Source organism: Myxine glutinosa, chromosome 6 (assembly GCF_964187855.1).
Source record: "Myxine glutinosa chromosome 6, kmMyxGlut1.1, whole genome shotgun sequence".
In the NCBI taxonomy this organism is placed as follows: domain Eukaryota; kingdom Metazoa; phylum Chordata; class Myxini; order Myxiniformes; family Myxinidae; genus Myxine; species Myxine glutinosa.
The window spans coordinates 105373824-105399382 of NC_136266.1; the positions used below are offsets into that span (position 1 = coordinate 105373824).

General features: G+C 42.5%; 1 protein-coding gene across 1 annotated transcript in view; it reads left to right on the forward strand.

Annotated features, from left to right (window-relative positions):
* SMARCB1 (SWI/SNF related BAF chromatin remodeling complex subunit B1) overlaps positions 1-25559 on the forward strand; it is a 30527-nt gene that overhangs the window by 4439 nt on the left and 529 nt on the right. Inside the window, exons 2-8 of the mRNA XM_068120752.2 lie at positions 2903-3014; positions 3133-3262; positions 8232-8369; positions 8626-8753; positions 15888-16054; positions 24864-25054; positions 25314-25445. Of these exons, the coding sequence (XP_067976853.1) occupies positions 2903-3014; positions 3133-3262; positions 8232-8369; positions 8626-8753; positions 15888-16054; positions 24864-25054; positions 25314-25445 (998 nt within the window). The remainder of the gene's footprint in view (positions 1-2902; positions 3015-3132; positions 3263-8231; positions 8370-8625; positions 8754-15887; positions 16055-24863; positions 25055-25313; positions 25446-25559) is intronic.

Consider the following 25559-nt stretch of genomic DNA (forward strand, 5'->3'; position numbering starts at 1 on the left):
CGCCAACCCTTTTTGCCGCCTTCAACGACAAACAGGGAATTACCAATGAACTGGTACTCAATTAGCCGACCTCGGAAGGATGACAGGCTGAGTCAACCCCCCTGGCATTAATTCGGCGATCGACCGAGATTCGAACCCAGGATCCTAGGATCCTAAGCCGGCACCCTAGCCGCTAGCCCAACACCAGCCCAACACCAACACCATTGCAAACCAAAGAAATACATAAAATTGTTTTTCTTGATAATTGTTGAAATTAAAAAATCTTTTGGTATCCACATATGTATTTCTTTGGTTGTATCCACATATGTATTGTTACGGATCCGGGGGACGGCACTCCCCTTACCGAGGGGGGTTTAATCTCCTCGTCTTTTTAAGCTGGCCGTCCGACCGGTCCTGGTACTTGTAACGCTCTTTTGCGGGGTGGGATTGATCAGGGTTATTGGTCCAGGTATTAGCCCGAATACCTTTATCAATCCCTCTGCAAAACAGGGAGACAAGTACCGCTCGAATCCCGGACAAGATGGAGTTTGCCGAGCGGTTTAGCAATCCGGAATCCGAGCCATTAGCAATTGACTAAACCCGATTGTAAGCGGTTCTGCCAAAATTGTGCCACAGATATTCAACAGGGAAAACACGAAGACGATCGGACGAGAATGAAAGCCAAAGAATAAGGAGGAACAGGTGTTTATTAACTAACTATACAAACCAAAGGGGAAGAGAAGAAACGAAAGTAATTTACAGAAGAAGAAGAAGACACAGCGCAAATCCTTAAACAAGCTTAATTATGGAATCCCAGACAACACAGGCAGCACAAACTCACGTACACAAATGGGAATTGCAGGCAGGGAATGGCGGGAAGGATGAGAAGGGCAGACGGTCCACAGAGCTGGTGGCAGGGAGGTTCGGGAATCGCGTCACGACGTCGAGGTCACACTCCGGTGCAGTGGCGAAAACCCGGTCGTCAGTGCTGGTTGGTATCGTGTCTCTCTCTAGTGCTCCTTGCTCACCCGCCTCTCTGGAACCTCCTCCCGCGTCTGTCTCGTGGGGGCCTCGCGCCAAGGGTTTTATAACTACGCTTTGGAACCCTCTCGAACCTACCAGACGTTTCTTGCCACGCCCTTGGAACCTTCTCGAACTCTCTAGATGTTTCTTGCCACGCCCTAGCAAGCCATGCCCACCGAGCCCTGGTTGGTCATTAAGGGCTCTCTGGCTCCACCTTTGATGATGGGGGCTCTCTGGCTCCACCTTTGATGATGAGGGCTCTCTGGCTCCACCTCCTTCTTCTCCGATCCTGGCCTCGTGGGCAATGAAGTTTTGGGGCGAAGAAAACAGCCCAATGCAACGGTGGCGAATGCCGCCGAAAACAGCCCAACTGGTACTGGCACCTTGCAGAGAGGAGATGATTGGGGAAGGCACTTTGCCGAGACCATTGGGGAAAATTGAAAGGGGGAACTGTCTTATTTGATTGATGCAACGTAGAGTCAACTATTGGAAACACAGCCTTACCTGGAACACAGAATAATGATATAACTATAGAGAGGTCCTAAAGTGTCCTACGTGTTGTACATGGACTAACTAAGGTGCAATCTTTAATTAACAGCCAATTAAGGGGAAATGTACACAGGGGTTATTTATAAGGGAATTTACTACTAAATTTACATGTGAAGGTTCTAAAAACCATAACAGTATATATATATATATTGTTACGGATTATTCACTTCCGTCTTTGTGGTTTTCATCCACTGGAAGCATTTTTAGTTCCATGTACTATTATTGTTATAGTTTGAGTGAAATGGAGATAACTGTCTTCAAAAGGAAAAATTAGTGTTTTAAAAGAAAAACAAATAGATTGGGGAGAAACCGGAAGAGGAAGAAGAGGAGGCTGAAGTGGAGCAAGTGAGGTCGGGAGAAAAAGGCCGATCGGCTTTGAGGTATCGAGCGAATGTTGGCGAACGTTGGTCATGAGCGAATACTGGTTTCCCCGGGAAAGGGATTCCTGTGACAGAGTCGTTATCGCTGTGACAGATAAACCTGCGTGACGGGTTTTGTGGTTCCGAAGTGAATCGTTGTTGGAGAGCAGGTACGCCTCCATTACGGGCCCGTCCACCATTTCACCTCGCTCCAGCCTTTTCACCTCGCTCCAGCCATTTCACCGCGCCCCAGCCGTTAGCCTGGTTTGCGTGTGTGTCGTGGATTTCGATTGGGAATTCGCTGTTTTCCACTTGGGAGCCGCTGCTAGTTCATATCAGCGTCCTTGTCTGGTGAACCGAAGGTGTGAATTCCCAGTCGCCTTTTGGGTGAACTTTTGCCTGACCGACGTCGGCCCGACACCCACCCAGCGGCTCTTCGGCAGCGTCGATTGTCAGCAGTCCTTGGTTCTGGTCTCAATACGACCTTTTTCTTGTGATCACCGGAGCATGGATCGACTTTGGCCTGGTGCCGGGACAGTGACTTTGGGGGTGTTACATTTCGCTCACATGGAGCACCGTGAGTTATTGAGTTAAGAAACTGGTGGTACCATCATAGGATTATATGGTATTTGCAGTGCAATTGAGATTTTATTGTACTTATGCAAGTTGTTATTATTGTGTGATCTTAATACAATACTTGGTTTTTGGTATCAACTGATTGGTGTGGTTTCACCATTGGTTATTGGCACCCATAATAGCACATCTTTCTGCCGTGACTCCTTTCGGGGCTCGGAGGTACAACGTGCCCGGGGTTTGGGGAGGAGCACGTAACAGTATATATATATATATATATATATATATATATATATATATATATATATATATATATATATATATATATATATATATATATATGCACGCACGCACGCACACACACACACACACTCTGGCACCAAAATATGATCGTGATTAAAATATATATTGTCTTTCAGGTGGGTAATTACCTGCGCATGTTCCGTGGTTCCCTGTATAAAAAGTACCCATCACTATGGCGTCGGCTTGCCACTATGGACGAGAGAAAAAAGATCGTAGCTTCCTCACATGGCAAGTAATGTGAAATATACTTGTTGTCATTAATGGTGTGTACAAAGTTGTACACGTTTTGAAACTGATAATTTATCAAAAAAGTTTGAAATGTTTCCTTTCATCTTATTGGTTGTAGACCACGGATACACGACGCTGGCTACCAGTGTCACTCTACTGAAAGCTTCAGAGGTGGAGGAGATCTTGGAGGGAAATGACGACAAGTATAAAGCTGTCTCTATTAGTACCGAGCCTCCGGCCTACTTGCGGTGAGTATGCGCTACTTGTAATGGTTGTGGTCTCCATGCAGACACATTTTGTTTTGTCTTAAATGACGTCTCCCTCTCTCGTTCCAATTGACCGATTAATTTGTGGTTATAATAATTTTAACGAAAAGTCTCATTTTGATGACATGGAGGCTGGAGTCAGGATTGGAGGAAGATGGATCAACAACTTAAGGTGATTGCTGCAAACAGTGAAGAAGGAAAGTGAAAAATCTGGTCTTTATCTAAACCTATAAAAGACTGAAATCCTATAAAAAGACCGAGATAGATTGATGTGTTCAGATCATCGGAGACTTTAAGGTGGAAATAGTGGAAAGTTTCATCTTCCTGGGTTCTGAGATTGAAGTGAGTGCAGAATGTGGAGGAGAAATTAATAGACGATTAGCAATGGGGAGAACAGAAATGTTAGGCTTGACAAAGAGCTGGAAAGATGTGACAATACAAATCAAGAGGAGGCTGGAGCATGATCTGGTACTTGGAGTTGCAATGTATGGATGGATGTGAGTCGTGGACATAGAAATAGAAAGAAAGGATGAAAATTGACTTGTTTGAAACAAATGTTGAAAATTCCATGGACTGCAAGAAGAACAAACAAATTGGTGCTTGAAGAAAATTGAACTACACTCGGTAGAGCGCATACCTCCGCCCAGCTGAACAGTTTACGTTTTGTATCCACTGACAGGCCGGATCTGGATCCGGACCTGAAACAAAATCAAATCGGCTTGTTCTTGTCACAAACAGCAACCTGCCCACCACGTTTCTTCCAAATTGGCACATAACTGAGATATCGTGCTCATTAACAGACAAACAGGGGTGAAAACATAACTTGCTTCCACGTTCGGTAGCGGAGGTAATTTGCCCATCATGTACAGCACATTAGAAGCACTGATGCCTGATGATGGACACATCAGGCGCGCAGAAAACGAAAGTCTGGAGAAGTCCACCATGCTGGGTATGTCGATGGGACGCCCATTTTAACATCCATCTGGGAAGAAGAGGAAGAGGCAGATTTCTATGGGGTAAATATTGCAATAAAGCTGTCTCTACCAGAGCTTCGGCAAGCAGTGCAGGATAGGGATGTTTGGAGAAATGTGACTGTGAATGTCACCAGAAATCAACTATCACTTGGTAGAACCAGATAACTGATTACAATAATTTTTACTTCAAATTTCATTTGAAAGATGTGTAGGTTAGCAATCTTAGCCTATACATGACCCATATACAAGTACATCCTCTTTTCTCCAAATGTCCCTCAGGTGAGTATTCAACAATTAGTCAGGTTCACTATGTTTTTTCGTTCAAAATGTTTGGAGATTAGCAAAACTATACATTTTTGGAATATTCAGAGCATGAGGAATCCAAAAATTAATGTTGGCATTTGTGTAGACACCTTTGCGAAAATGACACTCAGGACAGTGATGAAGATCTGTAAAAGCATATTCCTGAACGGTATAGACCGAGTAGATCCTGTGTATAGGACTTATAGTTCAATCTGATACTAACAAGGCTGCTTTCTTGCTTAATAAACCCCTACCTATAACTTCAAAGGACTTGCAATATAATGTATTATGTAATACAGTTATCTTACTATAATTCACCAAATGTCCGTCCGTCTGTTCGAAGGTACCGTAAAAACTGCTGAACCGATTTCAACGATATTTTGGGTGGATAATCCTGGGATCTCCAGGAGTAAAATAGGCTATTTATTTTTCCCAATTTCAGCTTTCGTCTCCAGCATTCTCAGGTTTGGACTCCCGCATAACATTCGCGTTCGCATAACGTTCATTGTTCTCATTGTGACGATGTTGTTTTCCCGGGTGCCGCACAAACAGCTGCACCGATCGCTGCACGGCTGGACCTTCGAACTCGGTGACCTCGGACAAAGACCATTTATAAGGACACGGGTTGAATCCCTGCTTGAGAGAATTCTAACCCATTTCAACTGAAGGAAACACGTATCGGGAGTACATACGACATAGCGATTGTGAACACGATTACTTTAATCTCCACATGAGAGAATTACACATAGCTATTTGGGTGGTGAATATGCTAACAGATCGCTGTCTCCATCGATCTTGCCAAGGCCGTAACAGCTATCGGCTCAAAATCCTTTTAACTGTTGATTTGGAAGTTTTTACAATGAAGGAAACACGTATCGGGAGTACATACGATATCGGGAGGACTAACTGCACGCGTCTTCAGTATCAAGCTTAAATCTGTATCACAGTATCACTTCAGTATCACAGAATCTTGTTTCTCAGTCTGAGAGTCCTTTAGGTGCTTTTTTGCAAACTCCAAGCGGGCTTTCATGTGTCTTTCACTGAGGAGAGGCTTCCGTCTGGCCACTCTGCCATAAAGCCCAGATCGGTGGAGTGTTGCAGTGATGGTTGTCCTTCTGGAAGTTTCTCCCATCTCCACACAGGATCTCTGGAGCTCAGCCAGAGTGACCATCGGGTTCTTGGTCACCTCTCTTACCAAGGCCCTTCTCCCCCGATTGCTCAGTTTGGCCGGGCGGCCAGCTCTAGGAAGAGTCCTCGTTGTTCCAAACTTCTAACATTTAAGAATTATGGAGGCCACTGTGCTCTTGGGAACCTTCAATGCAGCAGAAATTTTTTCGTAGGCTTCCCCAGATCTGTGCCTCGACACAATCCTGTCTGTGAGCTCTGCAGGCAGTTCCTTCGACCTCATGGCTTGGTTTTTGCTCTGATATGCATCGTCAGCTGTGAGACCTTACATAGACAGGTGTGTGCCTTTCCAAATCATGTCCAATCAATTGAATTTACCACAGTTGGACTCCAATCAAGGTGTAGAAACATCTCGAAGATGATCAAGAGAAATGGGAGGCACCTGAGCTAAATTTCAAGTGTCATAGCAAAGGGTATGAATACTTACGTCAATGTGATATTTCAGTTTTCTCTTTTTAATAAATTTGCTAAACTTTCTAAAATCCTGTTTTCTCTTTGTCATTATGGGGTATTGAGTATAGATTGATGAGGGAAAAAATGAATTTAAACGATTTCAGCATAAGGCTGCAACATAACAAAATGTGAAAAAGTGAAGGGGTCTGAATACTTTCTGAATGCACTGTATAATGTGATGGCTGGAAAAAAATGGACTGGCAATGGGATATATCATTCATGAATGAAGACTCAGTTAAGCATCTTTATTAGCTTAAGATCATTGCAGCCTAGCAAGTGGAGATGGCTCGGATTCATTAGTCTGGGGTGGGGAGGAGGGACAGGATGGAGGTGGGAGGAATTTCTTCAATCTCATTGTTTCCTCCAAGGTTTCAGGACAGCTGTTCACCACAATCTCAGATCATCCCCCATCCACTATCATTATCTTTTATACTCCCATTAACCATCCCCAAGCTCTTTTGCGATTTCCAATTTTTCCTTTCAGTTCTGTGATTGAGCGTTTTGTGGCTGTATACATCTTGTTCATATCCTGTGTTCTCCCCTTGCTCTCATTCTTCCCCACATCCCTTATTTCTCCAAGTCCCCCTCGATTTTGTCCTTCAACCTTGTTGTTTGTGTGTCCCAACCCCTCTCTTTCTGCTGTTGTTTACATTCTGTTATGTCCTGAACTGTTCTGTGCTCTAGCTCCTCCATGAGCCTTGACATTGTATACAAAAAAATATGTATATGTATATATTTTTAGTACACCAAAAAAATGGTTGGATATCTTTCACTTCAGCTCTGCTGCCCAGACTAACATGCTAATCCTTGGCTCTTTACCAGTCCTTCACAAGCTTCGATCTCAGATAGTGACACTTGGTGATCCATCACCTGATCACTGCTATTTTGGTTTCTAAGTTAGATGTCACAATGGGCGCAACTCTTTCCTTTAAATCCACACATTGCTAAAATGTTGCTCAAATCTGCTCATGATTGAACCAGAGGATCTACTGGAACCTTGGTTCATGCTCTCATAACATCACGTTTCGACTTTTGCAATTCCCTAATGGCGGGCTCGCCTGCTTCTTCGCTTAGGTCTGAAATTTGGATCCTGTCTAAATATCTGACCTTGTTGCACCTTACATCTCCGGAAGGACGAGCCCAGCACCGGGAATTCCTGGTTGTCTCCGCCGATCAAATTTGTTCAGTTATTCACTGAGACTTTGGAATCCTCCCCCTTTTAAAATCAATACTGTCATCAGCCACAGATTGTAAATCTCTTTTTAAAGTCTTATCTTTTTACGGTTACTTTCTCTTAATCTTTACCCTTGTTTGCACCATTCTTAAATCCCTACTTATTCATAATTTTGTTTTCTTATTTTTAAAACGCTTTGAGATTTTCTTTGAATGAAAAGCACTATATTAAAAAAAAAAACCCACCGTTTTAGAGGCCATTTTTCCCCGCAAAGCGGGGGTTGGCCTTTTCGGGGACCGTGGTTGTTGTTGTTTTTTGGTCCCCTTTTTGAAGCAATGTTTTATGGCCGGATGCCCTTCCTGCCGCCAACCCTGTTTATCGCCTTTTAAAAAATTTTTTTTAACGATAAACAGGGAATTACCAGTGTACTGGTACTCAATTTGCCGACCTCGGAAGGATGACAGGCTGAGTCAACCCCCCTGGCGTTAATTCAGCGATCGACCGGGATTTTAACCCAGGACCCTTGGATCCTAAGCTGGCACCCTCGCCGCTAGCCCAACACCAGGGATAAAAAAAAAGCACTATATACCAGTAAAAGCAAAAGCACTATATACAAGAAGTAAATTGGTTTATATTTTCCTAAACTTCATAATGATTATGTGCAACCTACATTTGTATAAATTGACAAATTCTGTAAAGATTAGATTGTAATTTATCATGTTTCCAAGAACCGGAGATTGTTGCTCAAGACTGTTAAAAGTTGAATGTTTCTTGTTCAAAATGTTTTTTGTTTTTTTAAACTCATCAACATTAAACTAATAAATGCTCTTTAACCCTTAAACTGTACTTGTCTCATGTCTAGGGAGCAGAAAACAAAAAGGCCAAACCAATGGGTGCCAGCCATGCCCAACAGCTCCCACCACCTGGATGCCGTGCCATGCTCAACGCCCATAAACCGCAATCGAATGGGTCGCGATAAGAAGAGGACCTTCCCCTTGTGGTATCATTAACTACACTAACACCTCTGTTGTGCATATTATAATATCAGCATCATTAGTATATCTATCAACTTCAACTTTAATGTCCCGAAAAGGTTGAATTCCATTTGAACTGGGAGAATTGGCAAAGTTATATTGCTAATTTTGATGGTTAAACAAAATTGTAAAATTGCAAAACAAACTTTGTTTTGACTCGACTGGCAACGTCTCGATGAGATGGAATCGTTCCTGGCACCATATGATTGTCTTCTCTGGCAGTTTTGATGACCACGATCCTGCTGTTATCCATGAGAACGCCGTGCAGCCTGAAGTTCTGGTTCCTATTCGACTTGACATGGAGATCGACGGACAGAAACTGAGAGACACGTTCACGTGGAACATGAACGGTGTGTAGCACACTCAGCAGTGAGTGCACTATGCAGGCCTAGTCAATCTTGAGTCCTTCAATCTTTGTAGTTTTTCTTGCTGGAAACTGGGGGTTTTTTTGTTTGACAAAACACGGTTGTGAAAGCACTTGGATTGGGGTTTCGATGTTTCTTGCTTTGTTTGTCTTTGGCACTTCACACTTTTTTAATCATAACTTTCCCTGACACTGTAATTTGTACATCTCAGAGCTCTGTAACTTTAAATGTACATTTAAAGGAAATTCTTACAGAAACAAGTGGGAAATATTTCGATCACAAGCAATGAGTGACTAATTATAGCATTTAGGTGTTGAAAGTATTGTAGTTACAATAAATGATCACAAAATAAGTATTTATAGCTAATACAGAGTTGAGTGTGTTTATTTTGCACTTTGTATCTGATGAAGGCTGTTAACATTAAACATGCGAACTATCTGGTTATTATCCCCCTTTGGGCTTAGTCCGAAATGGGGGCTTATGGATTTGGTCTTGTCCGTCTGTGCGTCCGTAACCACATGTCGGTGATGTATGGACCGATTTTGTTCATACCTGGCACAAAGACATTACATGACGGTAAACATATGCACGTCATTTTGTTTTGCGATGCCGTCAAAGATGGCTGACTGGCATCCATTTTAGTTGTAAAAAAAAACCGATGTTGAACACGTCCTCAACCATTTCTTGGACATGCATTTACCGATCTTGGTCAAACTTTGCACACAGTTAATGAATGATGGCTTACATATGTGCATCATTTTTTTTTTCGACATCAGATCCAAGATGGGTGACTGGCGGCCATTTTGTTACTTAAACGTGTCCCCGTCCATTTCTCAGACATGCATGGACCGATTTTCTTCAAACTTGGCACAAAGACAATACATGAGTATACACATGGAGAGCCAGGAAACAATATCCACCACAATATCCACTCCACCCTCAGGAGAGCCAGGAAACAATATCTCTCCGTTCTCAAGACCGAACTCTCTTATCTGTCTCCCTCTTCCAAATCCTGGTGGCGTCTGGTCAAATCTGTTTCTGGTGTTTGTTCCCCCTCCATCCCCTCCCTTACCTCAAACGGCTACACAGCTGACTCCGCACGTGAAAAAGCTGAATGCCTCAACTCTGTGTTTGCCTCTAAATCTTGTGTTCCAAACCCATCCCTCTCTGTACCCACCGTACCCAGTCGTACCCAGCTGCTCCTGGACTCAGTGTCCTTTCCTCCTGACAAGGTGGAAAAGTTTCTGTCAACCCTCGACTCTGATTCTGCAACTGGACCTGACTGCATCAGCCCACGGGTCCTAAAATCCTGTTCTTCCGCTCTTTCACTCCCTCTCTCTGTTCTCTTCACCCTCTCTTTTGCTCAAGGTCAACTGCCATCTGCTTGGAAATCAGCCAACATCACCGCTTTGCACAAAAAGGTGCAAAAACAGATCCTAGCAACTACAGACCAATCAGCCTTCTCCCAATTATCAGCAAAGTCATGGAATCCATCATTGCTTCGGATATGAAATCTTTCCTCTTCTCCAATGGCTTGATCTCTGATCATCAATTTGGTTTCAGACCAGGTCACTCTACTCTGGACATGCTGCTTCTGCTGTCTCAACAATGGATGGAGGTCCTCAATGCCAAACAGGAAATTAGAGCTGTCTCCCTCGACATATCATGTGCCTTCGATACGGTCTGGCACCCCGCTCTGCTCACCAAACTCTCCTCCTTTGGTATCCATGGAAATCTCCACGCATGGCTGGCGGACTTCCTCTCTCGTCGTAGTCAACGTGTGGCCCTGAATGGGTTTCTCTCATCTCCTCTTCCTGTTCAGGCTGGAGTTCCCCAAGGCAGTGTTCTGGGCCCTGTGCTTTTTCTGGTCTTCATCAATGATCTCTCTGACTCTCTTGAAAATCCTCTCTATCTCTTTGCTGATGACTCCACTCTCTGCCGCTCCATTCCTCATCCCTCAGATCGGCAGTCTGCAGCCTCCTCACTCTCTGCAGACCTGGACAAAATCACAGATTGGGCAAACAAGTGGAACATGTCTTTCAATCCTGACAAATCTCACACTCTTACGATGTCTCTCCGAAAAGACCGACTGGACAACCCTCCCATCTACTTTCTGAATAATCCTCTCCAAGAAGTTCTGTCACTCAAGCTTTTGGGTCTCACTATCTGCCATGATCTTTCCTGGGAAAACCACATTTCCAAGCTGGCCTCCAAAGCCAGTCGCCGACTGGACATCCTCCGTCATGCGAAGTCCTTCCTTGGCACACCTGAGCTCCTCACCACATACAAGGCTTTCATCCGCAGCTCAATGGAATACTGCTCTCCCCTCTGGGCTGGTGCTCCTGCCTCACACCTAGCTCGTCTTCACGCTGTTGAAACCAAAGCGTTCAGAATCATTGGAATCTCCCGCGATGACGCTATCTCCGAGGGCCTTTCACTTACTCACCGCAGGCAGGTTGGTGGTCTTTCCGTCTTCTACCGACTCCTCTCCGGCCTTGCTCCCCCAGCTCTCTCTGGGCTCTGTCCCCCAAATATTCCTGCAGGTCGCACAAGATCTGCCTGCAACCCTCTTATGGTTAAACTGCCAAAATCAAGACTCTCTGCTCACCTTCACTCCTTCATTCCTCTTTTCTCCCGCCTCTGGAACAAACTCCCTCACTCTCTTCAATCCCACTCCTCCCTCCAAGTCTTTAAAACGGCTGTTCACCACCATCTCTTATCTTCCCCAATCCAAAACCTTGATCTTTTCTACCCCCGCTAATTTCACCCCAAATCCACTTTTTGAGGTGACTTTTGTCTTCTTTCCTGGAAGTCCTTGGTGTCCTTGCGTTTTATACCTATCCTGCCTCCCCCCAGGCCCTCTCCCTCCCACACATCTCCCGATGTCGCTGCCCTCAAATGTTGTGTTTGTGTGCTTCCTCCCCTTCTCTCCCCATCTTGTCGACCGCTCCCAATTTTATATACTTTGTTTACTTGTTTGTTTGATTTGTTTGTTTGATAAATGTTAGCTCTTTCACGAGCCTCGACTCTGTATATTTAAAAAAAAAAAAAAAAAAAAAAAAAAGGTTGGCCGACTGACCTTTTTGTCATCCGACCTTTAACTCCGTACAGAAAAACTACTAAAACCACGGCGGTGCTATGACGTTTATTTTATTTTATTTTTTTCTTCGTTTTTTTTATCGTGCACAAGCTGCTTCTCAGACAGCAACCACACTCTTAAGATAGCAAGTGGTGTAACCTCCAAGAAGGCCAGACCACTTGCTAGCCACAGTCCAGGCAGGGATTTCTAATTTGTTCATGATACCGATGAAAATTAGCCTGGTGTTGGCTTACCGGTTAGGGCGCAGGCTTGGGATCCTAGGATCCTGAGTTTGAATCCCGGTCGATCGCTGAATTAACGCCAGGAGGGTTGACTCAGCCTGTCATTCTTCTGAGGTTGGCAAATTGAGTACCAGCTTGCTAGGATGAATTATCCTGGTGTGTACCCCGATTTAGAATAGGTGCACCGTATCCCTGCGCATCGTAAGAGGCGACTAAGGGTTGGCGTCAATGGCATCCAGCCATAAAAAAAAAACATTGCCTCAAACAGGGAACCATGATTGTCATGGGACCCACAACGCTAACCCCTGCTCTCGCGGGGAAAATGGCCTTAAAACGATCATTCATACCGATGAAAATTCACCTACTTCTTATGAAGGACGCCAATTGATCTTTAAGGTCCAGTAACTAATTCTGACAGATGGGATGTCCAGTTTATATCTTCATCCAATGAACGGGAGCATACATTGATGCCTCAGTCTGCATATTATGCACCAGGATGACAGTTTGTAGCTAGCTCGAGATTCAAACTCAGGCTAGACAGCTCAGAGTTTGTGTGCATACTTCTTGGTCGTCCTGCCAGCCAACCAAATGTATTAGTTCCCATAATTTAACCAAGATGTCTCATCACAATTTCACCTTCTCAGTTTATATACAAGTCCACACAGCTGTCACATGTTCATATCCAGACATTGTGTAGGCCAAGCTATAGTTTTGTTTTTGGTGCTTTATCATCAAGATGTTGTTTCACTGCAGTCTTTGAGGTCATCTTGCGGTAAGATGACGCCATGCTGTGTTTATAAGAGAATGGCAAATAGAGCACACCCTGTGTTCCTTTTGTTCTGACTAGAGTTCCAGTTTTTTCTCTGTGGCGTTGTTGTTACAGCGTCGGCTCTGAATCTGGAAAGTCGGCGGTTCGATTCAGACCTCGGCTGAGTCATACAGTCCCGTGAAAAAGTAAGTACACCCCATGTAAAGTTTTGACTTTTTCAACATATTTCAACATAAAGCTATTTGATCTTCATTTCAACAATATTGATAGATAAAGGTGATATAACACAACAAATATCATGAAACATTTACATTTTATAGTCCATTGTATAATTTAAATAAACATAAATGCAAATTTCACATGTGGAAAAAGTAAGTACACCCTTGACTCTAATAGGTGGTATTGCCCCCTTTGGCAGAAACAACCTCAAGTAGGCGTTTCTTATAACTGTCTACCAGTCTCTGACATCGACTGGGAGAAATTTTTGCCCACTCCTCCATGCAGAATTCTTTCAGCTGTGCGATGTTTGAGGGGTTTTTTGCATGCACACCTCGTTTCAAATCCCCCCACAACATCTCGATGGGATTTAGATCCGAGCTTTGACTTGGCCATTCCAGAACCCTCCATTTCTTTCTTTTCAGCCATTCCTTGGTGGATTTACTGGCATGTTTAGGGTCATTGTCATGTTGCAAGGTCCACCTTCGGTTGAGCTTCAACTTTCCGACAGATGGCCTCACATTATTCTCAAGCACCCTCTGGTACAATGAAGAATTCATAGTGGATTCTATGATGGTGAGCTGCCCAGGCCCTGATGCAGCAAAGCTGCCACAAATCATAATATTTCCACCACCATGCTTTACAGTTGGTATCAGGTTCTTGTGGTCAAATGCTGTGTTTGGTTTTCGCCAAACATGTCCTCTGGTACTGTGGCCAAATAGCTCCACCTTTGACTCTTCTGTGCAGAGCACTTTGTTCCAGAATAGCTGGTCTTTGCCTAGGTGTTCATTGGCAAACTTTAGTATTGTCCTGATCTTTCTGGACAGCAAAGGTTTCCTCCTGGCACACCTCCCATGTAGATCAAATTTTTGCAGCTTCTTTCTAATGGAAGACTCGTGCATTTTGACATCAACAGTGGCAAGAGCTATCTGTAGGTGACATTCTGGGGTTCTTAGAGACTTCTTTCAGCATATAGCGGTCTGCTCTCGGGCTCAACTTGCTGGGGCGGCCTGGCCTGAACAAGTTGGCAGTTGTTTGGAATCTTCTCCATTTGTAGATGATCTTCCGGACAGTCGAATGATTGATTTCAAATTGTTTGGAGATCTTTCTCAATCCCTTCCCAGACTTGTAGGCATCTATAACCTTCTTTCTGAAGGCCTCAGAGAGCTCTTTTGATCTCGGCATGGTGACGCCGCACACTTCAACAACAAAGAGCAAACCAAACTAACTGTCTGAGGTTTAAGGGTGTAGTACTGGTGAAAAATTGAGAAAACTACATAGGTACCTTTGAGAGGTATCTAATTTTCAGTTTTTCTTGAAAGATATAATCTTGGCTCTCAGACCAGTTTCAACGCTTCTTTGTCATATTACATGCATATAATTTGCATAAATTAGACCGTCAATAAAAAACAAGGAAAAACAAAGAACACATTTCTACTTCTATCTTCTATGTCACCTATCATTCTTTTCACACAAAACTTGGTACATGTATTATACATGTGTTACTCTACTACCTGATGAGAGGATTTTGTGAAATTATGTCAAATGTTCACTAATTAGCTAATTATGCCAATTACCAGATAAAACTTGGTTGTCCTTCAATAAATCCACAATGGCTACTCCTATAAACAAAAGCCTTCATCATTTTAAAGGAAATGATATTCTGAATATCCTGTCCAAATTTCAGCCCAAAAGAATGATGCAAATTAAAGTTATAACAAATAATTCTACTTCCAGTTATTGAGGGGCATGTGTGATGTTAGAAAATTTGGAAATTTTTCAATAATTAGGGGTACTTCTATGACCTCTAATAGCATGATTCTTGTTTATAAGACTATAAGGAAACTGTTCAGCTAAATAAAAAAAATAAAAAATAAAAATCACCTGTTCACCAGTACTACACCCTTAAATAAGACAGGTTCCTCCAAGATCCTCTCTAACGATGTTCTAATCATTTGCACCTGAGCTGGTGCACCTGATTCTAATTTTAGGTATTTGAAGTAGTGATAAATGTGGGGGTGTACTTACTTTTTCCACATGTGAAATTTGCATTTATGTTTATTTAAATTATACAATAGACTGCAAAATGTAAATGTTTCATGATATTTGTGATATTATATCACCTTTATCTATCAATATTGTTGAAATGAAGATCAAATAGCTGTATGTTGAAATATGTTGAAAAAGTCAAAACCTTACATGGGGTGTACTTACTTTTTCACGTGACTGTACAGAAGACTTTAAAAAGGGGTCGTGCTACTTCCTTGTTTGATGCTCAGCATTTAGAGGATAGAGCATGGAGAAATCCCATAGATCAGCATCCATGAGTAGAGAGAGTTTTCTCCTCTTGCTCTGCTGAGTGTGGAGAGAAAAGCGGTCATAAAGATGGCATTGCCCAGAGTACCCTGGGAAGATGCGTCGCTTCCCCCAAAATTCAGCGGCTGTATTTGTCTGGTCGAGTCTGGTGTTGTCCCATGTACGTGTGATTTGTACTACAGCTCCTACAATCCTTTGACCCCGTAGGAAACTCCTTCCCTCCCCTCCCCCCACCCTTCGAATCAACTAAAATGACTTGCTTTAATGTAGGCAGTATCACTCGGTGCTGTTTGGGGATTATTTAACGTGACCTGTTGATTTAAATGTTTTTATTATCTTGCAATCCCATTTCACTTGTTTTACCTGTGTAATAATTTGTTTATTTTTTTTTCTTCAGTTGCTGCAGACCCGTGCAAATGTTATTCTTTCAGGCCAAAATAATTTGTGTAGAACCGCCAGTGTTTGGCTGAATTACTAGTCGATTTATCCGCCTGCAGAGAAACTGATAACTCCCGAGATGTTTGCCGAGATCCTGTGCGATGACCTGGATCTAAATCCACTGAGCTTTGTGCCGTCCATTGCTGCCGCCATTCGGAGCCAGCTTGAAACGTTCCCAACGGATAGCCTTTTGGAGGACCAGACCGACCAGAGGGTCATCATTAAGGTAGCTCCATCACATCACATCACATAGCACTAGTAATTTCCCCCTCATTCTTTGGTGGCGTTTTATTAATTTTTGGCAGTCTAGGGGTCACCATGAAAGTTTTGTGTGGTCATCAAAAATACGTGGATGGTTCATATCCAATGGAATTTTATGAAAGATTAATCCATAAGCCGATATCGGGCTTTCCGTAACTCGCTAAACTCGGGAGCATGATGGTTCTGAGTTCCATTTCTCTTAACCCCACGCATGACAAGCAAAAAGTGGGGTTAAGCAATTGTTTCGTATCTGTCGGTCTGATCCGTTTATGATCGTTAGTTTATGATTGAGGAACAAATTATTTTAATTGAATGTTATATTTTCAACATTAATAGGAATAGGAAGATGAGTTTTCCGTTTATCCGTACTTTGGCTTTGAATTAGTTCCGATCACGCACGCGCAGAGAGGAGTGAGATCATATTTCTTACTCTGTCTGCCTGTCTGGGAATCGAACAAAATTGAAAATCATTCCAAACAGGAAACTTACTGTTTTTAAGGACGTTATAAAGGACACAAACAACATACACAAATAGCTAATGTAACGTGTCCATTAGGATGATATAATAGACACGAAGGAAAACTGTGGTAAACACTGGAATTAATTAATTTATATGCCTTTAAACCTTTATTTAAATTGGATTACATATGTCATGGGAAGGTGTACACAAAATAGAATGTCCACACCTTAAGAACAATGTCAAAGATTTAATTCAATGGAGAAGTCTCACTCTAATATACAGTGCATTCAGAAAGTAATCAGACCCCTTCACTTTTTTCACATTTTGTTATGTTGCAGCCTTATGCTGAAATCGTTTAAATTCATTTTTTCCCTCATCAATCTACACTCAATACCCCATAATGCCAAAGAGAAAACAGGATTTTAGAAAGTTTAGCAAATTTATTAAAAAGAAAAAAACTGAAATATCACATTGACATAAGTATTCATACCCTTTGCTATGACACTTGAAATTTCGCTCAAGTGCCCTCCCATTTCTCTTGATCATCTTTGAGATGTTTCTACACCTTGATTGGAGTCCACCTGTGGTAAATTCAATTGATTGGACATGATTTAGAAAGGCACACACCTGTCTATATAAGGTCTCACAGCTGACAATGCATATCAGAGCAAAAACCAAGCCATGAGGTCGAAGGAACTGCCTGCAGAGCTCAGAGACAGGATTGTGTTGAGGCACAGATCTGGGGAAGCCTACAAAAAAAATTCTGCTGCATTGAAGGTTCCCAAGAGCACAGTGGCCTCCATAATTCTTAAATGGAAGAAGTTTGGAACAACCAGGACTCTTTCTAGATGAGGCCGCCCGGCCAAACTGAGCAATCGGGGGAGAAGGGCCTTGGTAAGAGAGGTGACAAAGAACCCGATGGTCACTCTGCCTTAGCTCCAGAGATTCTGTGTGGAGATGGGAGAAACTTCCAGGACAGCCATCACTGCAACACTCCACCGATCTGGGCTTTATGGCAGAGTGGCTAGACGGAAGCCTCTCAGTGAAGTACATGAAAGCCCACGATGAGAGTTCGAATGAGGAGTCAGGGATTCAAGACAAGCAGACGTGGTGAAGCATCTGGTATACATTTCAACATAAGCCATAAAGATAAGCATCTTAGGAGAAAAGGTCCTGGCATTCCCTTCTGTCTCGAAAAACGGTTTCATGGTTTTTTAAAGAAATATTGTATTCCATCTTTGCACAGATAATTATCAATGTAAGCTTTATTCCTTTTCGTATATCTAAGCACAACATAATTTCTATAAATTTATAATGCAGATTAATCAAAGATTTATCAGTAATTATGCCCTTGACCTTTATTGGCAATACACATTTTGAAGATTCCTTCGTATTTCAAACTACAGCAGCACACAATATCTATAATTATTATTAATGAATTATTATTATTATAATTCATAATGCAGATTACTCAGAGTTATCACTAAGTTTATGTTTTTTCACTTAATTATCATTCCATATTCCAAAGATTATAATACTGCTGTGCATCACGATTTGTATTATAAAGCATCACCCATGTTCCCTAGCTTTCCTGCAATGAGAAGAGTAAGAACAGGTTTGAACAGGATGTAAGTGATAACTCACTTACTCAATAGGAGAGGGACATTTCAATAAACTCAGGTCCATGCAGACTTCTTCACATACCTGAACACTAGAAAACAAATCACCGTCACAATACTTCCAAAACCATGCTATATAGTGATAAACATCAGGAGAGAGCAGGCATGTGAGAGGGTATATATTGTATTGAGGTGAAAAGAGGCTGACAATATGGCTATGTGCTATGCGGATTGACGCTGCATTCTATGGTGATCAATAAAGTCATCATCCCCTAAACTGCGCCTCATCTTATTACAGTGTATAAGGGTGGTGTATAAAACTGTAGGCCATGGGCTACTATAGCTGGCCGTGCCCTCCCCCCGCCCCCCACAAACCTCCGACCCTATATTTTTCTGATGCCCTGGAGTGTCCTGAACATGAAATCAAATGTTAACATTGCATAAGTTGGGATGAACTTGTCATTTCGGGCCAATGTATGGGGGTACCCTCAAAACGTGATCAATTTCGCTTCGTGTCGTGATCTGTTGGCACATTTTCATATTTTGGTGAATTATGGGGTCATTATAGCAGCTACACATACATATAAGGTACCAAGTGAAAGCTGAGCTTGTCAGTTCGTTTCAAACCCTCACATTTAAGTTTCAGACATATGTAATATGAGTTATTGGGTTACATATACACACACCCCTTATAGATATCTGGCACGTCACAAAAATAATCAAATTTCTACATTAGGTTTGTTTGAGGTATATCTGTGAGACTTTATTAGTTCAAATCATATTGTAAACTACACTGTGACCCAAGCGCTACCATTCAATACCACAACTATCATTCTAGGACATAAACTGACAAAATTATGACAATTTTAAACTTGGCACTCGTTAATAGTGCAAACATGGCAAAGCAAGGACAATACGTTCCTATGATTCAATACATCAATAACTCCTGTACCAATTCTATGCTATAAGAATCTCTCATGTACCATGATCATAGACATAACTAAATTTGATGCTTTCAAATACAACATTTTAAAAGAGTCCTTACATTCTTATAATCGTCTCTTTGGTACCATCATTTCATCAAAAACATTAGTGTTTGCTATAAAAAAAAAAATCCGAAAATGATATAAGAATTTACATTCTCAACTTGAAAAAAAAAAAGGTTCAGAAAAAAGTGTATGCCAAATTGTACAACGGGCATATAAAGGGTTAAGCTGGCCGAATGTAATCTCATTACCAATATGATCAAATTATCACCCAACAATCAAAACAATAAACGGGCACATTCATTGGTGAACATTGTCATTCTTGGTCACTGTCCGTGCTTTCTCCGCCAAACGGATCTGGGATGTCTGGCATCCGAGTTCTGCATCCGAGTCATCTGAGTCCACGTGCTTTGGTAGTTTCCATTCGCCATTGGTGGTAGCCCTGCATATGTCTTGGCCAATAGAAGGTACCAGCCTGTGGGATCGTGATGTGGCAGCAGTTGGTTTCCCAGTGATCACATAACTCAAGAACTTCTTCAATTGAGGTGGTAGTATCTCCTCACTGTTTTCTAGGTCGTTTGCTGTTGGTGGCCATTTCAGTTCTTCAGCTTCTTCAAAACTGTGCAGAATCAACTGATGTAAGTAAGTGGCGGCATCCTTAATCATGTCGGTTGAACCGAGTGCATATGCACTCTGGACAGCATGGTTTACATCAATATCAGAGCTGTATACGATGTATGCTGTAAACGTCTTCTTATCAAGTTTGCAGAACGATAATTTCCCACAATAGTTGACATCCTTCTCCAGCTTGGCCTTCAATCTTTCGCTGCGGTAGCTTGGATTGGGGAATTCTGTATGTGCCAGACTTAAGATGTTCGCCTGACTGAGCTCACTCAGCTTGACAATCTTTTTGTCACATATAATGTCTTTGTCAATCTTCTCACACACGTCAGAGTATGCTGTCCTATGTGCTAACTCAAGATTTTCTTGTTGTGCTCGCTTTTCGTCATCAGTACTCCTCCATTGCTTTGGATCCGTAATGTACTTAGCTCGACAGCTCTTGTGGTACTGTGCCTCACACGCAAACAAATCATGGCCCCTGATCCTAGTCAACAGTTTTTCGTCCGCTTTCCGCTCAGCTGATTCCAGAACTCTTCTCCATCCATCAAACTCAAATTTAGATGCTCCCTCGGTTGACCAGCTGCCTTTCACTTTGATTTTCTTGCGTCCTTCAGAGTTACAGAAAATACAATCAGCCTTGAAGAGAACGTTAGCACTCTCAGTTGACGATCGCCGACTTCTTCTGGATGTTCCAGGCGTGTCTGCAGGAACCTTCATGCATTTAAGATTCATGGTGAACCTCTGGTAACATTCACGATGATATCCATCATAGTCTGTATATATATCAGGAATGAGGTCACACACCTGTTGCATTCTGTGTATGGAATCAACTGGTTGGCTCGATCTAAGGGATCGGACTTCTTTCAGTTTGTCCAGTCTTTTATCACCATCTTTCATGCTGACAAACAACTGCAGTGGCTTACAGTTTGATCCTGGAACATGGACTACGCATCTTGGTTTGGAGGTAGAGGCTTTACCACTGCCATCGCGTTTTCTCTTCGATAGCGGGCTATCCTCTTCAGTTAGATTCTGAGTATCAGCAGAATCTTGCAACATTGTCTGGTTGTATTTAGTAGATTACACTGTGGCTTGGATCTGCAATAAAAAAAACAATATGACATTCACAATTGGTGCTCAACTGGCATGAAGGAATACATTTCATAATGAGGAAGAATTATCACATTTAAGAACTTGTGTAATGAAAATATATCTTAAATAAATGTCAATGATCTGTATCACAATTGGAATCAGCTGAAATATGGTGGAATATTAGTTCAAATATGCTTAAATAATATGGTTAATCATTCTCAGTTCTGCAAGTGAAGCTTAACTAACCTTGTCTGTCCCTGCGATTCTTGGACGCCAAGTCCAAAAACTTAAGCTGGAAGTGAAACCTAGCTAAACTGTTCCAACATGAAGAATGAAGTGCTGAAATAAAACTTACCTAATAATTAATAAAGGGAAAGTAAATTAATACACATATCATTATGTGATGCGCCGGATATCTACAAGGGGTGTGTGTATATGTACCCCAATAACTCATATTACATATGTCTCAAACTTACAAATGACCCCATAATTCACCAAAATATGAAAATGTGCCAACAGATCACGACGCGAAGCGAAATTGGTCACGTTTTGAGGGTACCCCCATCCATACATTTGCCCCAAAATGACAAGTTCATCCCAACTTATGCAATGTTAACATTTGATTTCATGTTCAGGACACTAGGGCATCAGAAAAATATAGGGTCGGAGGTTTGTGGGTGGGGGGTGGGGGGGGAGGGGGAGGGGGAGGTGCACGGCCAGCTATAGTAGCCCATGGCCTACTGCTTCAGTAGCGCTAAACTTCCAGATGCTTCTTTTTTTTTTTAACAATCTTTAAAATCATTTTTATTATTATTGAAGTACAGTCGGACCCCGACATTCACTGGGGATAGATACGTTCCTGGAAAATGCCATAAATGTCGAATCTGAATTTCAATGGGAAAAGGGGGATAGGTTCCCGGTGGTTCCTGTTTCGTGGAAAATCCCGCGAAGGTCGAGGGAAATCCCGCGAAGGTCGAGGGAAATCCCGCGAAGGTCGAGGGAAATCCCGCGAGGGTCGAGGACAAAACCGCGAATACGCCCACGAAAAACCACGAAAAGAATGTTGAACTGCATGGTTGTGTCGGGGTCACTGGGACTGGACCACCAACACCTTCAGACTGTTACTGATACATTTATTAAAGTACGTGCATGGCGAGAGAAAGCAATTACGCAAGCCGTTATTACGTACGTAAACCTTCGCAGATCTCTCCCGAGAGCAGTCAACAAGTGTGCCGTATTTATAGCAATTCAAAGAGTGGCCTACGAGCCGAAAGAACAGCCTAAAGCAAGGCGATAAGGAGTGGTTCAAGGAGCGGCCAACCGCCCCTCCCTGCCACGCAAGCGGAAAACAAGCCACGAGAAAGAAAAGAGTCAAGCCCACAAGATTACCGTTTGCCCAACAGATTATCTCAACAGCTGCCATGAATTCCAAGAACAAGGCACTGTCTCAATCTCTCTTTCTACCTGGCAACAGTAGTTCTCTAACTCACAAAGGAATACATGTTTAAAATAAATACATTGAAATCCCACAGTTGCACATGTACAGCCACTTTAGGCGTGACATGTGGAAGATGCTTTTAGAACTGTTATGTGCACAGCTGGTGGGAAATGGTTTATGCGTGGCTGGAAGTGACTTTATGCGTGCTTTTCGTAGTAGTTTCATGTGTGTGACTGGTGGGAGTTTTATTTTTTGGCGCCCACGAAAAACCGTGAATATGTGGGACACAGGGCCGCGAATGTAGAAACGGATCACAATTTATCAACCGTGAATATATGGAACCAGCGTGTCGTGGTCCGACTGTTTGCACTTCAACACGACTTGGGGTATCGTGTTCTATAAACTCTAATTTGATTTGGTTTTAGCGCTGACTTGACCGATCTTTTATCCTGTCTCCTTTTGGCCACCGACTTCGGGTTATATCAGCTGACCAACCGACCAGTCTGTCTGTAATTCACCCATAATCTCATACAAGTTCTTTACAATAACAGCTTCTTTCATGCCCATTTCCTAAATGGTGACAAAAAAAAAATCATACTCTGGGGACCTTATTCACCTAACCGTTTAAATTTGTAGTTTGACTGAAGGTATCGGCATCTTTATGTCGTTGCAACACAAAGTGTACATGTTAATTAAGCTGCATGCATTTGTCTTGCACAGAGAAAACAACAATTCTGTCTCAAATACATTAATTTGACTGTTTTGGAGACTGTTCACCTTATAGTGTGGATGATGTAATAACTGCAGGTATTCAAAATCGATTGAGAATGCATGAACATGAAGTATTCCTAACTTATTATAGGCTGTGGTGATGGCCCATTGTCAAGCTGGCAACATGAAGGAAGGTTGGGCTTGTACGTGGGTTTTAACGCTGAAATACGTCGTGATTGGTTGTTGCTTATTGCACATTCATTATAGTTCAACATTGCTGAAGTGTCGATCGGCCCGTTTATCCATGACAGAAATTACTTACCACGCACAAGGGGTTTTCAACTGAAGAGGTAACAGCATTCTGAACACAGAGATGATTTCCTTTTTTTGTGTTTTATTTTTTTAAATAGTTTCCTCTAAGGATTTTTGTAATCGTTTTTCCCTTACTCCCCTGCCCCATCCACCCCCCACCCCCAACCTTTCACTTCATGTGATGTCAACCCACACGGTTTATCTGTGATTTGTAATCCTCTGAAATGCCATCTTTGCTAATGCTGAGCATAAAATGAGGATGCAGCACGTACCATTTTAAGAGCCTTTGTTTGGTATGACTGCTGTCGGGCTGTCCTGGTATGACTGATGTCGAGCTATGACTGCTGTCCGACCTCACATTGGGAATGTTTGCACAGTGGGCAGTGGATCACATTGCTAATATTTACAATTTACAACCTTTATAGCCTGATTTGGCTGTTTGTAGCTTTATCAACTCATTAATAACATATTAAAGCAGAACCAAACAGTGCAACGCTGGCAGCAATTCAACTTCACAACGTGGGCCACAGTGAGCTTCAAGTCTTTTCACCACAAAACGCCAATTTTTAAATTATCCTCCATTCTCCATGGCCTTTGGTGTTGTTATTGTCAATCTCAGGAATAACCGTGGATCGAAGCAGGATGCAGTGACTTCTTTAGCTACCATAGATCATGTGAACCTCAGAGATGATCCGATGTGCATTTCCACAATGAGAACGTTGGTGGTGTCCACTGTTATTCGAGTGGCGACGAGATATCCACCTCATTTAGCGTAGTCAAGGTGGTGTCCACCTTGCTGAATGGCACAAGTTTGCTGCATTAATAAACCATCCATGCCACCCCAACCAAAGGATGCTTGTGTGCAGTTGGTTTATTGGTAAACACAGTGGACACTTTATCACGGTGCCATGATTATGTTACCGGAAATAAGGTTTACATTATGTCACTGAAAATCAAAGAAACTTGTGTTGTTCCTGAAGGCCCATATCAAATTTGACCTCTCTGAAAATGTGACCAATGGGATACAGCAGAGAAAGAGATCTTTACCCCATGCACGCGAAGCGAAAAGCAGGGTCAAGCAATTGGTTATTGGCAGTCCGTCCGTCTGTTATCAGTTTATGATGGAGGAACAACTTATTTCAATGGAATGTTATATTTTGAACATGAATCAGAACATGAATATGAAGACAAGTCTTTAGTGTTCCCCTACCTTGACTCAGACGATCGCTGAATTAATGCATCTTTCTGAGGTCAGCAAATTGAGTACCAGTCCTCTGGTAATTCCCTGTGTGTCGCAAAAAGGCGACTAACAGGGTTGGCAGCAGGAAGGGCATCCGGTCATAAAACATTGCTTCAAAAAGGGGACCACGGTGCCCAAAAAAGGCCAACCCCTGCTCTGCGGGGAAAAATGCCCTCTAAAGGTGGTTCTACCTTGACTCAGAATTGGTCTTGATCGCACATGCGCAGAAATGAGTGAGGTAATGTAAGGTTTCACTATCAATGATTAGCTTTGATTTTCTCTCTCTTTTTTTTTGCAGCTCAACATTCATGTTGGCAACATTTCCCTGGTAGACCAGTTTGAGTGGGACATGTCTGAGAAGGAGAACTCACCTGAGAAGTTTGCGCTCAAACTATGCTCGGAGCTGGGCCTTGGGGGAGAGTTTGTCACTACCATTGCATACAGCATCCGTGGCCAACTCAGCTGGCACCAGCGCACCTATGCTTTTAGGTATCACGTTTATGTTGGTTATGAATTCATATTTTTGGGGGGCAAATGCTAACGTGTGTGTGTGTGTGTGTGCACTGCAAAAGTGCATGGAGAGATGTAATGATTTTATTGGGAAAGAATATCCATGTAAGAAACTGGTCATCAGGAGTAGTGGGATAAAAGATTATACTTGAGAGACAGGACATGTATTGTAGATAATCTGAGAGAGCCCCAGAGCGAGGTTTCTGTATTTCACCTGTCCATGAATGCACGGGTGCAGTGAAAACCCCTTACCCACTGTGGAGATCGCGATCCGAAATGCGGGCGACGCCGATGCTTGGTGCCCCTTCCTGGAAACCCTCACTGATGCAGAAATGGAGAAAAAGATCCGCGACCAGGACAGGAATACGCGGTAAGTTGTCAAGGGATGAAATCTCTTAATCTTCAATCTTCCACAGTCTGCGGTAACGTGCGACTGTTTGAGCACAAAGTAAAAGCACAAAACATACACATTAATTCGTTAATT